Source organism: Lucilia sericata, unplaced genomic scaffold, assembly GCF_015586225.1.
Source record: "Lucilia sericata isolate MDLA Ls3-8-SP2 unplaced genomic scaffold, ASM1558622v1 Contig000982F_arrow, whole genome shotgun sequence".
Taxonomy (NCBI): domain Eukaryota; kingdom Metazoa; phylum Arthropoda; class Insecta; order Diptera; family Calliphoridae; genus Lucilia; species Lucilia sericata.
The window spans coordinates 46,639-65,671 of NW_023994965.1; the positions used below are offsets into that span (position 1 = coordinate 46,639).

The following is a 19,033-nucleotide window of genomic DNA, read 5'->3' on the forward strand; positions in this document are numbered from 1 at the left end:
CTAGACTATAGACTAGACTATAGACTAGACTATAGACTAGACTATAGACTAGACTATAGACTAGACTATAGACTAGACTATAGACTAGACTATAGACTAGACTATAGACTAGACTATAGACTAGACTATAGACTAGACTATAGACTAGACTAGACTATAGACTAGACTATAGACTAGACTATAGACTAGACTATAGACTAGACTATAGACTAGACTATAGACTAGACTATAGACTAGACTATAGACTAGACAATAGACTAGACTATAGACTAGACTATAGACTAGACTATGACTAGACTATAGACTAGACTATAGACTAGACTATAGACTAGACTATAGACAAGACTATAGACTAGACTATAGACTAGACTATAGACAAGACTATAGACTAGACTATAGACTAGACTATAGACTAGACTATAGACTAGACTATAGACTAGACTATAGACTAGACTATAGATTAGACTATAGACTAGACTATAGACTAGACTATAGACTAGACTATAGACTAGACTATAGACTAGACTATAGACTAGACTATAGACTAGACTAGACTAGACTATAGACTAGACTATAGACTAGATTATAGACTAGACTATAGACTAGACTATAGACTAGACTATAGACTAGACTATAGACTAGACTATAGACTAGACTATAGACTAGACTATAGACTAGACTATAGACTAGACTAGACTATAGACTAGACTATAGACTAGACTAGACTATAGACTAGACTAGACTATAGACTAGACCATAGACTAGACTATAGACTAGACTATAGACTAGACTATAGACTAGACTATAGACTAGACTATAGACTAGACTATAGACTAGACTATAGACTAGACTATAGACTAGACAATAGACTAGACTATAGACTAGACTATAGACTAGACTATAGACTAGACTATAGACTAGACTATAGACTAGACTAGACTAGACTATAGACAAGACTATAGACTAGACTATAGACTAGACTATAGACAAGACTATAGACTAGACTATAGACTAGACTATAGACTAGACTATAGACTAGACTATAGACTAGACTATAGACTAGACTATAGATTAGACTATAGACTAGACTATAGACTAGACTATAGACTAGACTATAGACTAGACTATAGACTAGACTATAGACTAGACTAGACTATACTAGACTATAGACTAGACTATAGACTAGACTATAGACTAGACTATAGACTAGACTATAGACTAGACTATAGACTAGACTATAGACTAGACTATAGACTAGACTATAGACTAGACTAGACTATAGACTAGACTATAGACTAGACTATAGACTAGACTAGACTATAGACTAGACTATAGACTAGACTATAGACTAGACTATAGACTAGACTATAGACTAGACTATAGACTAGACTATAGACTAGACTATAGACTAGAATAGACTAGACTATAGACTAGACTATAGACTAGACTATAGACTAGACTATAGACTAGACTATAGACTAGACTATAGACTAGACTATAGACTAGACTATAGACTAGACTATAGACTAGACTATAGACTAGACTATAGACTAGACTATAGACTAGACTATAGACTAGACTATAGACTAGACTATAGACTAGACTATAGACTAGACTATAGACTAGACTATAGACTAGACTATAGACTAGACTATAGACTAGACTATAGACTAGACTATAGACTAGACTATAGACTAGACTATAGACTAGACTATAGACTAGACTATAGACTAGACTATAGACTAGACTATAGACTAGACTATAGACTAGACTATAGACTAGACTATAGACTAGACTATAGACTAGACAATAGACTAGACTATAGACTAGACTATAGACTAGACTATAGACTAGACTATAGACTAGACTATAGACTAGACTATAGACTAGACTATAGACAAGACTATAGACTAGACTATAGACTAGACTATAGACAAGACTATAGACTAGACTATAGACTAGACTATAGACTAGACTATAGACTAGACTATAGACTAGACTATAGACTAGACTATAGATTAGACTATAGACTAGACTATAGACTAGACTATAGACTAGACTATAGACTAGACTATAGACTAGACTATAGACTAGACTATAGACTAGACTAGACTATAGACTAGACTATAGACTAGACTATAGACTAGACTATAGACTAGACTATAGACTAGACTATAGACTAGACTATAGACTAGACTATAGACTAGACTAGACTATAGACTAGACTATAGACTAGACTATAGACTAGACTAGACTATAGACTAGACTATAGACTAGACTATAGACTAGACTATAGACTAGACTATAGACTAGACTATAGACTAGACTATAGACTAGACTATAGACTAGACTATAGACTAGACTATAGACTAGACTATAGACTAGACTATAGACTAGACTATAGACTAGACTATAGACTAGACTATAGACTAGACTATAGACTAGACTATAGACTAGACTATAGACTAGACTATAGACTAGACTATAGACTAGACTATAGACTAGACTAGACTAGACTATAGACTAGACTATAGACTAGACTATAGACTAGACTATAGACTAGACTATAGACTAGACTATAGACTAGACTATAGACTAGACTATAGACTAGACTATAGACTAGACTATAGACTAGACTATAGACTAGACTATAGACTAGACTATAGACTAGACTATAGACTAGACTATAGACTAGACTATAGACTAGACTATAGACTAGACTATAGACTAGACTATAGACTAGACTATAGACTAGACTATAGATTAGACTATAGACTAGACTATAGACTAGACTATAGACTAGACTATAGACTAGACCATAGACTAGACTATAGACTAGACTATAGACTAGACTATAGACTAGACTATAGACTAGACTATAGACTAGACTATAGACTAGACTATAGACTAGACTATAGACTAGACTATAGTGTAGACTATAGACTAGACTATAGACTAGACTATAGACTAGACTATAGACTAGACTATAGACTAGAATATAGACTTGACTATAGACTAGAATATAGACTAGACTATAGACTAGACTATAGACTAGACTATAGACTAGACTATAGACTAGACTATAGACTAGACTATAGACTAGACTATAGACTAGACTATAGACTAGACTATAGACTAGACTATAGACTAGCCTATAGTCGACTTTATTCCCAATAGTCCAGATCGTTGATCTATTTCAAGCTGCAAACTCGACTATAGCCCAGAACCTATGAAACTAATACAAATTTCAACCATGTATTGACATTTTTACCAGTTTCGCCATTGGGTGCTTCAGTTACTAGAACACTCAACATTTGAAAATATTTTAATAATATTTTAATTGTTTTAAATTTTCTGAAATCAAATTTTGTTGCATGTTTTATAAAGCTTTTTTAAAATTTAAAAACAATCAGTAATAACTTAAATAATTCAAGTCATAGTTTCAAAGCTTTTTATTTAAAATCATCAAATCTATGTTCTCTTTTTCTTAATTTTAAATATAACTATAGCATCAGATAATCCTACATCTGTGATAATATCGGATTCGAAACCGAATCTTAAAGATACCGCTGTTACATCGACTAATGCAACGCAAACGCCAGCAGCAACGACAACAACCACTGTCACAAACACGACGACGATACCATTAAGTTTAGGTGGTGGCAGCGGAGGAAGTGCTAGCGGCGGTGGTAGTTCTATGGGCAATACTTTAGCTGTAAGCTCCGCACTAGGTGGTGGTGGAGGAGGAGGAGGTGGAGGCGGCGGTTTAACTGTAGCCTCAACAACTGGTAACCATTTAGAATTACCACAAACGGGTAATCCAAACTTATTAAGTCCGGATATTTTAAATCAAAGAAGAGGTAAGTTTTAGAAATATCTACAACATACTTTATTAAAGAATCCGAAACATCAATTTGAATACAAATACAAACATTACTTGAGCTTTTATTTACTAATTTTTTTTCACAGGAAGTAGACGACCTTCTATCTTACCCGTACCTGATATGTTCACCTCCTCCTCGTTTAGTATATCTGGCAATGATGATGGCGATGAGGGTGATGAAAGTGACGACGAAATCGAAGATGATGTACCCTGGCGTTCGCCATCAGAAAAAATTGCGTAAGTTTGTTTTCCCTCTTATTTATAATAATATTAAAATTAAATTTTAATTAAGTAATTTTTCCCCCAAATATATTTTTATTCTTGTATATGAGTATCCTTCCATTTCTTTCCAATACTACTTAGCTGTCTGTCCAAAAATCTTGTTTTTAGCTTTAAAATATTCTACTGATCTTCTTTTTATATGTAATTGTATATCATAGAAATCAATTAATATATTCTAAAAACTTTTAAGCTCTTATTAGCTTTATTAAGACAAAAAAGCGTGCTGTAGAATTTTATCAGCATTACAATATTTGACATTTAACAAGTTCATTTATAACGTTGTAATATTCATCTTAAAAATAAATATACGCTAAAACCATATCAGCAAAAATCTGTAGAAAAACAAACGCATTAAATTTATCACACATTTTGACACAAATTCTCAAAATATTTGAATATGAATAAAAAATACTTAGTTCATAATGAATAAAAATATTCAGTTCCAGTTCAGTTCTAGTTCAGTTCTAGTTCAGTCTAGTTCAGTTCTAGTTCAGTTCTAGTTCAGTTCTAGTTCAGTTCTAGTTCAGTTCTAGTTCAGTTCCATTCTAGTTCTAGTTCAGTTCTAGTTCAGTTCTAGTTCATTTTAGTTCAGTTCTAGTTCAGTTCAGTTCAGTTCTAGTTCAGTTCTAGTTCAGTTCTAGTTCAGGTCTAGTTCAGTTCTAGTTCAGTTCTAGTTCAGTTCTAGTTCAGTTCTAGTTCAGTTCTAGTGCAGTTCTAGTTCAGTTCTAGTTCAGTTCTGTTCAGTTCTAGTTCAGTTCTAGTTCAGTTCTAGTTCATTCTAGTTCAGTTCTAGTTCAGTTCTAGTTCAGTTCTAGTTCAGTTCTAGTTCAGTTCTAGTTCAGTTCTAGTTCAGTTCTAGTTCAGTTCTAGTTCAGTTCTAGTTCAGTTCTAGTTCAGTTCTAGTCAGTTCTAGTTCAGTTCTAGTTCAGTTCTAGTCAGTTCTAGTTCAGTTCTAGTTCAGTTCTAGTTCAGTTCTAGTTCAGTTCTAGTTCAGTTCTAGTTCAGTTCTAGTTCAGTTCTAGTTCAGTTTCTAGTTCAGTTCTAGTTCAGTTCTAGTTCAGTTCTAGTTCAGTTTAGTTCAGTTCTAGTTCAGTTCGAGTTCAGTTCGTTCAGTTCTTCAGTTCTCAGTTCAGTTCTAGTCAGTTCTAGTTCAGTTCTAGTTCAGTTTCTAGTTCAGTTCTAGTTCAGTTCTAGTTCAGTTCTAGTTCAGTTCTAGTTCAGTTCTAGTTCAGTTCTAGTTCCGTTCAGTCCAGTTCAGTTCTAGTTCAGTTTCTAGTTCAGGTCTAGTTCAGTTCTAGTTCAGGTCTAGTTCAGTTCTAGTTCAGTTCTAGTTCAGTTCTAGTTCAGGTTCTAGTTCAGTTCTATTTCATTCTAGTTCAGTTCTAGTTCAGTTCTTAGTTCAGTTCTAGTTCAGTTCTAGTTCAGTTCTAGTTCAGTTCTAGGTCAGTTCTAGTTCAGTTCTAGTTCAGTTCCTAGTGCAGTTCTAGTTCAGTTCTAGTTCAGTTCTAGTTCAGTTCCTAGTTCAGTTCTAGTTCAGGTCTAGTTCAGGTCTAGTTCAGTTCTAGTTCAGTTCTAGTTCAGTTCTAGTTCAGTTCTAGTTCAGTTCCAGTTCAGTTGTGAATTAGTTCTAATACTTATGCAAAACTCTTCAGAAGTTGGATCGCATGAATAACGATCAGATGCATTTTATATCGAATAAGGCCGAAGTGTCGAAGGGACATTTGGCAAGTTTGCAAAGACGCTAACTTAAGGAAGGACTATAGTCCTTGTCAGAAATCTTTCGAACAATGTAATTTGGACACCATGAGTTTAGGAATCAACTACAAAATTTTTACATAGTTTTTGGTTTTATACAGTCAAGTATTGTGGTGAAATCTTCACTTATTTTTACAATTAAATTAATGTACAGGCAATTACATATTTACTACATTGGCCTTTTTCACCTCTTGCTGGTTTTAACTTAAAATGAAACGTCCTTTTAATTATTTATTAATTGAGGCTTCTGGCTTCAGGTCTTATAAACTTGATACTATAAATTTTTCACATAAGTGCACTCACTCTTCAAAATTTTAATAGATATGTATGTATGTATATAAATTAGGTCGATGATATATACGAAAGAAAATGATAAATATAATAAATATAAAAGAAAATTGAACCCAAATGTCCTTTTTGGTTGATGTCTATAATATATAATGTTCATTTATTTCCATCTCCATTAAATCGAAAATATTAAAATAATAATAACGATAAAACTCAGTTGCTTGGGTGGTCATTTTCCACAATCACGTACGTATTCACTTATTATGAGTTCATCTGAAGATTCCAATTTACGTTGCTGTTGTAGCAACAACAACAATAGCGAACAGGAAAACAATGGCAACCAAAATATAACACGAACATCACATTATGCATTTGGTAGTGAAGTGAATGATACTATGACGATGGGTGTAGTTGGTGTTGGCTCCACTCGTCGTTATCAAAAAATGAAAAAGAGCTACAGTTGTGACAGTGATTGTGTCCGCAAAGTAAATCACATGCGTCTCAGTCACATCAACAACAGCAATAGCAATTATATACCTTTAAATGAATGTAGCCAGCAGCAACAAACGGAGACTTGTTGTTCATCGTGTTGTTGTTCAACAACAACTATAGCACCTGCATCGACTGGCACTACGGCCACATTCACCACTACCATGTCAAGTCATCAGGCCACAACGGCAAATGTCATCAATGCTGCTACCACCTCAAGTAGTTCCATGTCGTCGAAAGCAGCACGACCCGTTTGGGCTGTCGACTATTTACGGTAAGTTGTCGACAACTTTTACGACAACTCGAAACTCATATTCAGATGCAAAACAACAACAAATTCGTTTGAGTTTATGATTGTAGCTGGAAACTGGAATCATATTTTTGTAGCGTTGACTGTTTTGATCTGAATTTGCAAGAGTTTTTTATTTTGAATTTTGAATTCTACGTAAAAGTTGCTTCGATTGTGTTAAATGCTTCAAGTTCTGTTGTTGTTGGTTGGTTGGCCTCTATCTATCTAATTAATGGCTGCTAATTTAAGAAAAACAAATGGAAAATTTCCACAAAAAAAAAACATTTTCCAAAATTCATATATTTTTGTAGCCTTTGAATGTTGTGCTACTACTACTGCTACACAATTCACCATACAGTTGTTGTTATTGTTGTTTTAAACCAAAAAAAAAAAAGTTATACGAAAATTATAAATTATAATTATAAATTTTTCTACAGTTTTAAAATAAAAATTTTGAAAAAAAAAACATTCATTATTGAATTCATACGTTTGTTTGTTCGCTAGTTTACGTTTTACGCCCTTAGTCGCTAGTTTTTTCGCTCGCTCTTTACATTTTAAATAATAAAATTTTATAAAATTGCTTGGGTTTTATTTAATAAAATTATATAATTTTATTTTTGTTTAACATTTAGTTTTGTATTTAATTTCATTACATGAGTTATTATTTAATAAACTATCCATCTACTTAAAATTTCATTAAAAATGTTCAATGTAATTTAAAAGTTTTAGTTGAAAACAACACAAAACTAATTAAACAGTCTACATGTGATGGCCTCCAATCACATGCAATATAATGTTCACATTAGGTTGCTTTTATACCCTACAGCACTTTAGTGGTGGGCGCATCATCCACCTTAAAGTATTGGAGACGCCTTAATAACCTATCAGTTGGATTATTTATTTATTTAAATGTCTAGTTCAGTTCTAGTTCAGTTCTAGTTCAGTTCTAGTTCAGTTCTAGTTCAGTTCTAGTTCAGTTCAAGTTCAGTTCTAGTTCAGTTCTAGTTCAGTTCTAGTTCAGTTCTAGTTCAGTTCTAGTTCAGTTCTAGTTCAGTTCTAGTTCAGTTCTAGTTCAGTTCTAGTTCAGTTCTAGTTCAGTTCTAGTTCAGTTCTAGTTCAGTTCTAGTTCAGTTCTAGTTCAGTTCTAGTTCAGTTCTAGTTCAGTTCTAGTTCAGTTCTAGTTTAGTTCTAGTTCAGTTCTAGTTCAGTTCTAGTTCAGTTCTAGTTCAGTTCTAGTTCAGTTCTAGTTCAGTTCAAGTTCAGTCTAGTCAGTTTCAAGTTCAGTTCAAGTTCAGTTCAAGTTCAGTTCTAGTTCAGTTTTAGTTCAGTTCTAGTTCAGTTCTAGTTCAGTTCTAGTTCAGTTCAAGTTCAGTTCAAGTTCAGTTCTAGTTCAGTTTTAGTTCAGTTCTAGTTCAGTTCTAGTTCAGTTCTAGTTCAGTTCTAGTTCAGTTCTAGTTCAGTTCTAGTTCAGTTCTAGTTCAGTTCTAGTTCAGTTCTAGTTCAGTTCTAGTTCAGTTCTAGTTCAGTTCTAGTTCAGTTCTAGTTCAGTGCTAGTTCAGTTCTAGTTCAGTTCTAGTTCAGTTCTAGTTCAGTTCTAGTTCAGTTCTAGTTCAGTTCTAGTTCAGTTCTACTTCAGTTCTAGTTCAGTTCTAGTTCAGTTCTAGTTCAGTTCTAGTTCAGTTCTAGTTCAGTTCTAGTTCAGTCAGTTCTAGTTCAGTTCTAGTTCAGTTCTAGTTCAGTTCTAGTCAGTTCTAGTCAGTTCTAGTCAGTTCTAGTTCAGTTCTAGTTCAGTTCTAGTTCAGTTCTAGTCAGTTCTAGTTCAGTTCTAGTTCGTTCTAGTTCAGTTCTAGTTCAGTTCTAGTTCAGTTCTAGTTCAGTTCTAGTTCAGTTCTAGTTCAGTTCTAGTTCAGTTCTAGTTCAGTTCTAGTTCAGTTCTAGTTCAGTTCTAGTTCAGTTATAGTTCAGTTCTAGTTCAGTTCTAGTTCAGTTCTAGTCAGTTCAGTTCAGTTCTAGTTCAGTTCTAGTTCAGTTCTAGTCAGTTCTAGTTCAGTTCTAGTTCAGTTCTAGTTCAGTTCTAGTTCAGTCTAGTTCAGTTCTAGTTCTAGTTCAGTTCTCAGTTCTAGTTCAGTTCTAGTTCAGTTCTAGTTCAGTTCTAGTTCAGTTCTAGTTCAGTTCTAGTTCAGTTCTAGTTCAGTTCTAGTTCAGTTCTAGTTCAGTTCTAGTTCAGTTCTAGTTCAGTTAGTTCAGTTCTAGTCCAGTTCTAGTTCAGTTCTAGTTCAGTTCTAGTTCAGTTCTAGTTCAGTTCTAGTTCAGTTCTAGTTTCAGTTCTAGTTCAGTTCTAGTTCAGTTCTAGTTCAGTTCTAGTTCAGTTCTAGTTCAGTTCTAGTTCATTTCTAGTTCAGTTCCAGTATAAGTTTTAGTATAAATCGAATCGAAAACGAATTTAACAGCATACATTGATGGCCTCCAAACACATGCAATAAAAAGTTCATATTAGGTTGGTTTTATACCATACAGGAACATTAGTGGTAAGAGCAAAATCTACCTTAAGTATTGCCGACGCCTTATTAATCGATCAGTCAGATTATATATTTCTTCATTTAAAGAAAGAAATACACCTACCAGCAAATAGGGTTTGTACATTTGTTGTCAAATATTTAATTCATAATGTGAACACAACTTTAAAACAAATTCTTACAATTTTTATTGTTATTTTCTTTATTGTTTCGCCATAATTTTAATTATTTCTTTTGTTTTATCTTATTAAACTGGCTCTTAACTTTAGTTTGGCTCTCTTTCAATATTAAAATGCTTTTATATAGTAAGTACTGTTTTTCTTGGAACTTTTTTTTAGTAGTAGTTGGGCAAACTTTGGCATTTACTATATAGTAATTCTTTTATTTTTTTTCTATTTTCAAAATATATACTTCAACAGTAACAGTTGTGAAAGTTTGTTGGTTAAAAATTCATTTACATACATAAAAATCAATTTAAATAAATAAAATTTTGTTTGTTAATTTTACTTCACATCTGAAATATTTTTTGCTTTGACTTACCATCAAAATTTAGTTAAATTTAAAGAAGGAATGCAAATACATGCTTTTGGCTACAAATAAAAAAAAATAATTGAATTTCAAAAAAGTTTTTAATAAAAAAACTTTCTGTAGTTTCATGCGTGTTAAAGGAATGCTTAAAAACATACTGCTGCGTAATATTGTTAAAGTTAAAGTACGTATAAATTATTAAATATTTATGGGTTTAAGATATTTATCTCAAACAAATATAGCTATAGCCGAGAGACTATGATTTCTACCGTCGAGTCACGGTATTTTTATCGAGACATTATTGTAGCTCTAGTGAAAAGACTGAAGTCAATATAATAGAGGGACTATAATCTCTATAGTTAAGCCATAATAATGGAGAGACTATTATTTGCACAGTAGAGAAAGTATCTCTAGAGTCGAGAGACCATAATATTTCAAAAGTCGAGAGATTTTTAACTAAAAGTCGAAAATTCTGTCACATTGATAGTTATGAAGTTGATTTGTTATAGTTCAGTTCTAGTTCAGTTCTAGTTCAGTTTCTAGTTCAGTTCTAGTTCAGTTCTAGTTCAGTTCTAGTTCAGTTCTAGTTCAGTTCTAGTGTCAGTTCTAGTTCGTTCTAGTTCAGTTCTAGTTCAGTTCTAGTTCAGTTCTAGTTCAGTTCTAGTTCAGTTCTAGTTCAGTTTCTAGTTCAGTTCTAGTTCAGTTCTAGTTCAGTTCTAGTTCAGTTCTAGTTCAGTTCTAGTTCGTTCTAGTTCAGTTTCTAGTTCAGTTCTAGTTCAGTTCTAGTTCAGTTCTAGTTCAGTTCTAGTTCAGTTCTAGTTCAGTTCTAGTTCAGTTCTAGTTCAGTTCTAGTTCAGTTCTAGTTCAGTTCTAGTTCATTCTAGTTCAGTTCAGTTCAGTTCTAGTTCAGTTCTAGTTCAGTTCTAGTTCATTTTCTAGTTCAGTTCTAGTTCAGTTCTAGTTCAGTTCTAGTTCAGTTCTATTCAGTTCTAGTCAGTTCTAGTTCAGTTCTAGTTCAGTTCTAGTTCAGTTCTAGTTCAGTTCTAGTTCAGTTCTAGTTCAGTTCTAGTTCAGTTCTAGTTCAGTTCTAGTTCAGTTCTAGTTCAGTTCTAGTTCAGTTCTAGTTCAGTTCTAGTTCAGTTCTAGTTCAGTTCTAGTTCAGTTCTTGTTCAGTTCTAGTCCAGTTCTAGTTCAGTTCTAGTTCAGTTCTAGTTCAGTTCTAGTTCAGTTCTAGTTCAGTTCTAGTTCAGTTCTAGTTCAGTTCTAGTTCAGTTCTAATTCAGTTCTAGTTCAGTTCTAGTTCAGTTCTAGTTCAGTTCTAGTTCAGTTCTAGTTTAGTTCTAGTTCAGTTCTAGTTCAGTTCTAGTTTAGTTCTAGCTCAGTTCTAGTTCAGTTCTAGTTCAGTTCTAGTTCAGTTCTAGTTCAGTTCTAGTTCAGTTCTAGTTCAGTTCTAGTTTAGTTCTAGTTCAGTTCTAGTTCAGTTCTAGTTCAGTTCTAGTTCAGTTCTAGTTCAGTTCTAGTTCAGTTCTAGTTCAGTTCTAGTTCAGTTCTAGTTCAGTTCTAGTTCAGTTCTAGTTCAGTTCTAGTTCAGTTCAGTTCTAGTTCAGTTCTAGTTCAGTTCTAGTTCAGTTCTAGTTCAGTTCAGTTTAGTTCAGTTAGTTAGTTCAGTTCAGTTCTAGTTCAGTTCAGTTCTAGTTCAGTTCAGTTCTAGTTCAGTTCAGTTCAGTTCTAGTTCAGTTCAGTTCAGTTCAGTTCAGTTCTAGTTCAGTTCTAGTTCAGTTCTAGTTCAGTTCTAGTTCAGTTCTAGTTCAGTTCTAGTTCAGTTCTAGTTCAGTTCTAGTTCAGTTCTAGTTCAGTTCTAGTTCAGTTCTAGTTCAGTTCTAGTTCAGTTCTAGTTCAGTTCTAGTTCAGTTCTAGTTCAGTTCTAGTTCAGTTCTAGTTCAGTTCTAGTTCAGTTCTAGTTCAGTTCTAGTTCAGTTCTAGTTCAGTTCTAGTTCAGTTCTAGTTCAGTTCTAGTTCAGTTCTAGTTCAGTTCTAGTTCAGTTCTAGTTCAGTTCTAGTTCAGTTCTAGTTCAGTTCTAGTTCAGTTCTAGTTCAGATTCTAGTTCAGTTCTAGTTCAGTTTTTCTAGTTCAGTTCTAGTTCAGTTCTAGTTCAGTTCTAGTTCAGTTCTAGTTCAGTGTCTAGTTCAGTTCTAGTTCAGTTCTAGTTCATTCTAGTTCAGTTAGTTCAAGTTCTCAGTTCAGTTCTAGTTCAGTTCTAGTGTCAGGTTCTAGTTCAGTTTTCTAGTTCAGTTCTAGTTCAGTTCTAGTTCAGTTCTGTTCAGTTTCTAGTTCAGTTCCTAGTTCAGTTCTAGTTCAGTTCTAGGTCAGTTCTAGTTGAGTTCTAGTTCAGTTCTAGTTCAGTTCTAGTTCAGTTCTAGTTCAAGTTCGAGTTCATCGAGTTCATTAGTTCAGTGTCGAGTTTCAGTTTTCTAGTTCAGTTCTAGTTCAGTTCTAGTTCAGTTCTAGTTCAGTTCTAGTTCAGTTCTAGTTCAGTCTAGTTTCATTTCTAGTTCAGTTCTAGTTCAGTTCTAGTTCAGTTCTAGTTCAGTTCTAGTTCAGTTCTAGTTCAGTTCTAGTTCAGTTCTAGTTCAGTTCTAGTTCAGTTCTAGTTCAGTTCTAGTTCAGTTCTAGTTCAGTTCTAGTTCAGTTCTAGTTCAGTTCTAGTTCAGTTCTAGTTCAGTTCTAGTTGAGTTCTAGTTCAGTTCTAGTTCAGTTCTAGTTCAGTTCTAGTTCAGTTCTAGTTCAGTTCTAGTTCAGTTCTAGTTCAGTTCTAGTTCAGTTCTAGTTCAGTTCTAGTTCAGTTCTAGTTCAGTTCTAGTTCAGTTCTAGTTCAGTTCTAGTTCAGTTCTAGTTCAGTTCTAGTTCAGTTCTAGTTCAGTTCTAGTTCAGTTCTAGTTCAGTTCTAGTTCAGTTCTAGTTCAGTTCTAGTTCAGTTCTAGTTCAGTTCTAGTTCAGTTCTAGTTCAGTTCTAGTTCAGTTCTAGTTTATTTCTAGTTCATTTGTAGTTCAGTTCTAGTTTATTTCTAGTTATTTAGGAAAAAAACATTGTTGCCTGTTAATTAAAATTTTAATAATTTTATAAGAAATACTTTTTCCACATCCAAAATATCATTATTCCTTTTCCACTTACAAATATTTTCAAATTTATTTTCATTTATTTAATATATCCCACCAAATTATTTAATAAATAAATAACAAATAGCTTTCTTTATTATGCTTTTATTTATATCTAAGCATTTTATTTATAAAACTTCCTTATTTTTATTGAAATGTTTTACCATTATGTTTATATTAAGTTAAACGTTAAATTGAGAAAAATATATGATATCCTTTAAAATAAAGAATTTTGTTATTAAATAAAAAAAAATTATGAAAGGACCATGAAATCTTTTAATGTTTTTTTTAAGAACAGAAAAAAAAACATCAAGAGAAAATAGCTTAATATTATAATAAATGTTTGTTATTGTGTTTTCTTTTTTCTCTTTCTATATCTTGTTTTTTTGTCATTCGTTCATGTGTGTGTGCAGCATCGTTAAAGGATTTCCTCCTGTGTCACCGTTTATTGGTGTTAGTCCCACGCTCTGTTATTTACTCAAGGAGAAGAAACCATTATGCTGTTTACAGTTAGCACAGGTATGTCTATCCCCACCGTTGTGTGTTTACATGTATGTTTGTGTCGGTATAAGTTAAAAAAGTTTTAAAAACAGGACATCACAAAACTGTATAAAACTAATGCATAAAAAACAGAAAGTTTTGCTAAAAAAAACTGATGTCGTTAAAACAAACATGAATTTAAGAGGAAAACATATTTTTTATGGTCACTATTTTTAAATTTCTTTTATTATTCATATAATAAACATATTTTACCGTTTTTTTTTATCTTTGTTTATTGTTTTTAAGGTCTGTGAACATTGTGGCTACCGTAATGCCAAAGAATATCAATGGCAAAATAAAACAATAATTTTAGCTGCCGATTATGCCTCGAATGGTATTTATAATTTCATCATACCGTTGCGTGCCCATTTCCGTTCGAAAACCTCATTGAATCCAATTATTTTACTGTTAGAGCGTAGACCGGATGTGGCATTTTTGGATGCTTTATCATATTTTCCATTGGTGAGTAAATATTCCATTGGTTGTGTCAAGTATATTGAGTTTTAAAATTTTAACTTTAGTTAACTTTAACCCTTAAGAGAGTTTAGGATCAATAGTTAATTGACTATAGTCTCTAATCAAGAGACAAGAGACTATAGTCACAGTCAAGTAACTATTGTCACTAAATTAGAGCGACTACAGTCTTCATAGAATAGTTCAGTTCTAGTTCAGTTCTCGTTCAGTTCTAGTTCAGTTCAGTTCTAGTTCAGTTCTAGTTCAGTTCTAGTTCAGTTCTAGTTCAGTTCTAGTTCAGTTCTAGTTCAGTTCTAGTTCAGTTCTAGTTCAGTTCTAGTTCAGTTCTAGTTCAGTTCTAGTTCAGTTCTAGTTCAGTTCTAGTTCAGTTCTAGTTCAGTTCTAGTTCAGTTCTAGTTCAGTTCTAGTTCAGTTCTAGTTCAGTTCTAGTTCAGTTCTAGTTCAGTTCTAGTTCAGTTCTAGTTCAGTTCTAGTTCAGTTCTAGTTCAGTTCTAGTTCAGTTCTAGTCAGTTCTAGTTCAGTTCTAGTTCAGTTCTAGTTCAGTTCTAGTTCAGTTCTAGTTCAGTTCTAGTTCAGTTCTAGTTCAGTTCTAGTTCAGTTCTAGTTCAGTTCTAGTTCAGTTCTAGTTCAGTTCTAGTTCAGTTCTAGTTCAGTTCTAGTTCAGTTTCTAGTTCAGTTCTAGTTCAGTTCTAGTTCAGTTCTATAGTTCAGTTCTAGTTCAGTTCTAGTTCAGTTCTAGTTCAGTTTCTAGTTCAGTTCTAGTTCAGTTCTAGTTCAGTTCTAGTTCAGTTCTAGTTCAGTTCTAGTTCAGTTCTAGTTCAGTTTCTAGTTCAGTTCTAGTTCAGTTTCTAGTTCAGTTCTAGTTCAGTTCTAGTTCAGTTCTAGTCAGTTCTAGTTCAGTTCTAGTTCAGTTCTAGTTCAGTTCTAGTTCAGTTCTAGTTCAGTTCTAGTTCAGTTCTAGTTCAGTTCTAGTTCTAGTTCAGTTCTAGTTCAGTTCTAGTTCAGTTCTAGTTCAGTTCTAGTTCAGTTCTAGTTCAGTTCTAGTTCAGTTCTAGTTCAGTTCTAGTTCAGTTCTAGTTCAGTTCTAGTTCAGTTCTAGTTCAGTTCTAGTTCAGTTCTAGTTCAGTTCTAGTTCAGTTCTAGTTCAGTTCTAGTTCAGTTCTAGTTCAGTTCTAGTTCAGTTCTAGTTCTAGTTTAGTTCTAGTTCAGTTCTAGTTCAGTTCTTGTTCAGTTCTAGTTCAGTTCTGGTTTAGTTCTAGTTTAGTTCTAGTTCAGTTCTAGTTCAGTTCTAGTTCAGTTCTAGTTCAGTTCTAGTTCAGTTCTTGTTCAGTTCTAGTTCTGTTCTAGTTCTGTTCTAGTTCTGTTCTAGTTCTGTTCTAGTTCTGTTCTAGTTCTGTTCCAGTTCTGTTCTAGTTCTATTCTAGTTCTGTTCTAGTTCTGTTCTAGTTCTGTTCTAGTTCTGTTTAGTTCTGTTCTAGTTCTGTTCTAGTTCTGTTCTAGTTCTGTTCTAGTTCTGTTCTAGTTCTGTTCTAGTTCTCTTCTAGTTCTCTTCTAGTTCTGTTCTAGTTCTGTTCTAGTTCTGTTCTAGTTCTGTTCTAGTACTGTTCTAGTTCTGTTCTAGTTCTGTTCTAGTTCTGTTCTAGTTCTGTTCTAGTTCTGTTCTAGTTCTGTTCTAGTTCTGTTCTAGTTCTGTTCTAGTTCTGTTCTAGTTCTGTTCTAGTTCTGTTCTAGTTCTGTTCTAGTTCTGTTCTAGTTCTGTTCTAGTTCTGTTCTAGTTCTGTTCTAGTTCTGTTTAGTTCAGTTCCAGTTCAGTTCTAGTTCAGTTCTAGTTCAGTTCTAGTTCAGTTCTAGTTCAGTTCTAGTTCAGTTCTAGTTCAGTTCTAGTTCAGTTCTAGTTCAGTTCTAGTTCAGTTCTAGTTCAGTTCTAGTTCAGTTCTAGTTCAGTTCTAGTTCAGTTCTAGTTCAGTTCTAGTTCAGTTCTAGTTCAGTCTAGTTCAGTTCTAGTTCAGTTCTAGTTCAGTTCTAGTTCAGTTCTAGTTCAGTTCTAGTTCAGTTCTAGTTCAGTTCTAGTTCAGTTCTAGTTCAGTTCTAGTTCAGTTCTAGTTCAGTTCTAGTTCAGTTCTAGTTCAGTTCTAGTTCAGTTCTAGTTCAGTTCTAGTTCAGTTCTAGTTCAGTTCTAGTTCAGTTCTAGTTCAGTTCTAGTTCAGTTCTAGTTCAGTTCTAGTTCAGTTCTAGTTCAGTTCTAGTTCAGTTCTAGTTCAGTTCTAGTTCAGTTCTAGTTCAGTTCTAGTTCAGTTCTAGTTCTGTTCTAGTTCTGTTCTAGTTCTGTTTAGTTCAGTTCAGTTCAGTTCTAGTTCAGTTCTAGTTCAGTTCTAGTTCAGTTCTAGTTCAGTTCTAGTTCAGTTCTAGTTCAGTTCTAGTTCAGTTCTAGTTCAGTTCTAGTTCAGTTCTAGTTCAGTTCTAGTTCAGTTCTAGTTCAGTTCTAGTTCAGTTCTAGCTCAGTTCTAGCTTCAGTTCTAGTTCAGTTCTAGTTCAGTTCTAGTTCAGTTCTAGTTCAGTTCTAGTTCAGTTCTAGTTCAGTTCTAGTTCAGTTCTAGTTCAGTTCTAGTTCAGTTCTAGTTCAGTTCTAGTTCAGTTCTAGTTCAGTTCTAGTTCAGTTCTAGTTCAGTTCTAGTTCAGTTCTAGTTCAGTTCTAGTTCAGTTCTAGTTCAGTTCTAGTTCAGTTCTAGTTCAGTTCTAGTTCAGTTCTAGTTCAGTTCTAGTTCAGTTCTAGTTCAGTTCTAGTTCAGTTCTAGTTCAGTTCTAGTTCAGTTCTAGTTCAGTTTTAGTTAAGTTCTAGTTCAGTTCTGGTTCAGTTCTACAGTACTTCAACATTAAAAATTATAAATTTTTCTTTCCAGGTTTATTGGATGCTAGGCTCCATAGATTGTCTAGATGATTTACTAAGAGCTGGCATAACATTAGCCGAAAGTGTGGTAGTTGTAAATAAAGAACTATCAAATTCAGCCGAAGAAGATTCACTGGCAGATTGTAATACTATAGTGGCCGTTCAGACTATGTTCAAGTAATTTACACATTTAAAAAACCTTAGACAATAAAATATATTTATTAACATTACTTTAACTCTTTTTTATAGATTTTTTCCTAGCATTAAGAGTATTACAGAATTGTCACAGAGTTCCAATATGCGTTTTATGCAATTTAGAGCTCATGATAAATACGCTTTACATCTAAGTAAAATGGAAAAGGTAAGAAAGACCATTGTTAAGTTAAAACCATAAAACAAATTCTCTTGATTTGTTTTCACTTCCGTTTCAGCGGGAGAAGGAACGTGGCTCTCATATATCATATATGTTTCGTTTGCCCTTCGCTGCCGGTGCCGTATTTAGTGCCTCAATGTTGGATACCTTACTCTATCAAGCATTTGTCAAGGATTATGTCATAACTTTTGTAAGACTATTATTAGGTATAGATCAGGCACCGGGTAGTGGTTTTCTAACATCGGTAGGTGTAACAGGAAATCAAAAGTTTTATAAATATTTTGTTTAATTTGCTCTATTCGTTTTATGTTTTCCTAGATGCGCATTACCAAAGATGACATGTGGATACGTACATATGGCCGTTTATATCAGAAATTATGCTCGACCACTTGCGAAATACCAATTGGCATATATCGTACTCAGGATACTTCCAATACGGAAGCAACACATGTGAGTAATTCACCTGTAGACAAATGGGGACCATTTTCAGCTTTCGGAAAGCACTGTGTGCGCTTGCGACCATCGGTGAGTCCAAGTTAAATACAATAAAAACAAATAAATACCAACTAAAATGCAATACAATCCAATACTACTAAATAATACTAACTATAACTATTAAATTCAATTAAATTAAATCTTAAGAAAAAAAATTCTAAAGAAAAAAACCCACTAGTACGCAAAATAAATTTAAAAAGAAATTGAAATTGTTTAACTCTCTAACTCGCTCTCTCTTTCTCTACACTATAATACACGACCACCCACCTCTACACATTGACATACACATATAAATACACCTCTAACTCACAATTTTTTCTTAAATCACCTTTGTTTTTTTACTTTTTTCAAAGTTTTACTCATTTTAAGTAAATATTTAAATAAATTTGAGTGAATTTTAAGAAATATGTTTAAGCACAACTTAATCGAATAAAGTCGTAATTTTAAATAGGAATTTCTAATTGAGATTTTAAAAAAATTCCTTCCCTGGAGTTTTAAAATTTAAGAATATTACATTAATCTTGAATAAAAAATCATAACAATTTCAAATTCTATACAATTGTATTTCTGAATTTGTTAATCGCCTGCCGTTACGCTGCCGCTTTTGTTGTGTTTATACTTATTTCATATATAGTTAGGATTTCGGTAGATTTTTTAAATAGAAAATAGTTTATTATAGGAATAAGTTTAGGTATTAGAATCTTTGTAAAATCTAGAAATTTTTTTTTACCAAAATGCAAAATAGGTATTAATTTCAATTACAAATTGCTTTAATTGATTTACACTAAATTTAATCAGAATTTTATGTCCAAATTTTTATAATTTTTTAATGTATGTTGTTGTATTTTTTATTATTTTTTGAGAAATTGCTTTTAAATTTAAAAGTGAAAAAATCCGTTCCAAAAACTTCCCGAACTTTTTAAATTTCAAATGAAATTGTTCTAATGTACATAAACTATTTTTATAATATGACCTATTATAGTCTCATAATCGAGAGACTATAAACGAGAACCTATAGTCTTTATAGTCGAGAGATTATAGTCAATAAAGGCGAGAGACTATAGTCTCTATAGCCGA

The 19,033-nt window shown here is 33.0% G+C and overlaps 1 protein-coding gene across 16 annotated transcripts in view; it reads left to right on the plus strand.

Annotated features, from left to right (window-relative positions):
- Positions 1-19,033, plus strand: part of LOC119609445 (potassium channel subfamily T member 2) — a 73,351-nt gene that overhangs the window by 23,282 nt on the left and 31,036 nt on the right. For 13 of the 16 annotated variants that reach the window (XM_037964214.1, XM_037964216.1, XM_037964221.1 and 10 more), the window contains exons 14-21: positions 3,510-3,860; positions 3,970-4,120; positions 13,601-13,706; positions 13,974-14,189; positions 17,102-17,265; positions 17,338-17,449; positions 17,520-17,705; positions 17,780-17,986. In XM_037964214.1, coding sequence (XP_037820142.1) covers positions 3,510-3,860; positions 3,970-4,120; positions 13,601-13,706; positions 13,974-14,189; positions 17,102-17,265; positions 17,338-17,449; positions 17,520-17,705; positions 17,780-17,986 — 1,493 coding nt within the window. The remainder of the gene's footprint in view (positions 1-3,509; positions 3,861-3,969; positions 4,121-13,600; positions 13,707-13,973; positions 14,190-17,101; positions 17,266-17,337; positions 17,450-17,519; positions 17,706-17,779; positions 17,987-19,033) is intronic. The other 3 variants (XM_037964223.1, XM_037964226.1, XM_037964229.1) reach the window with 1 other exon arrangement.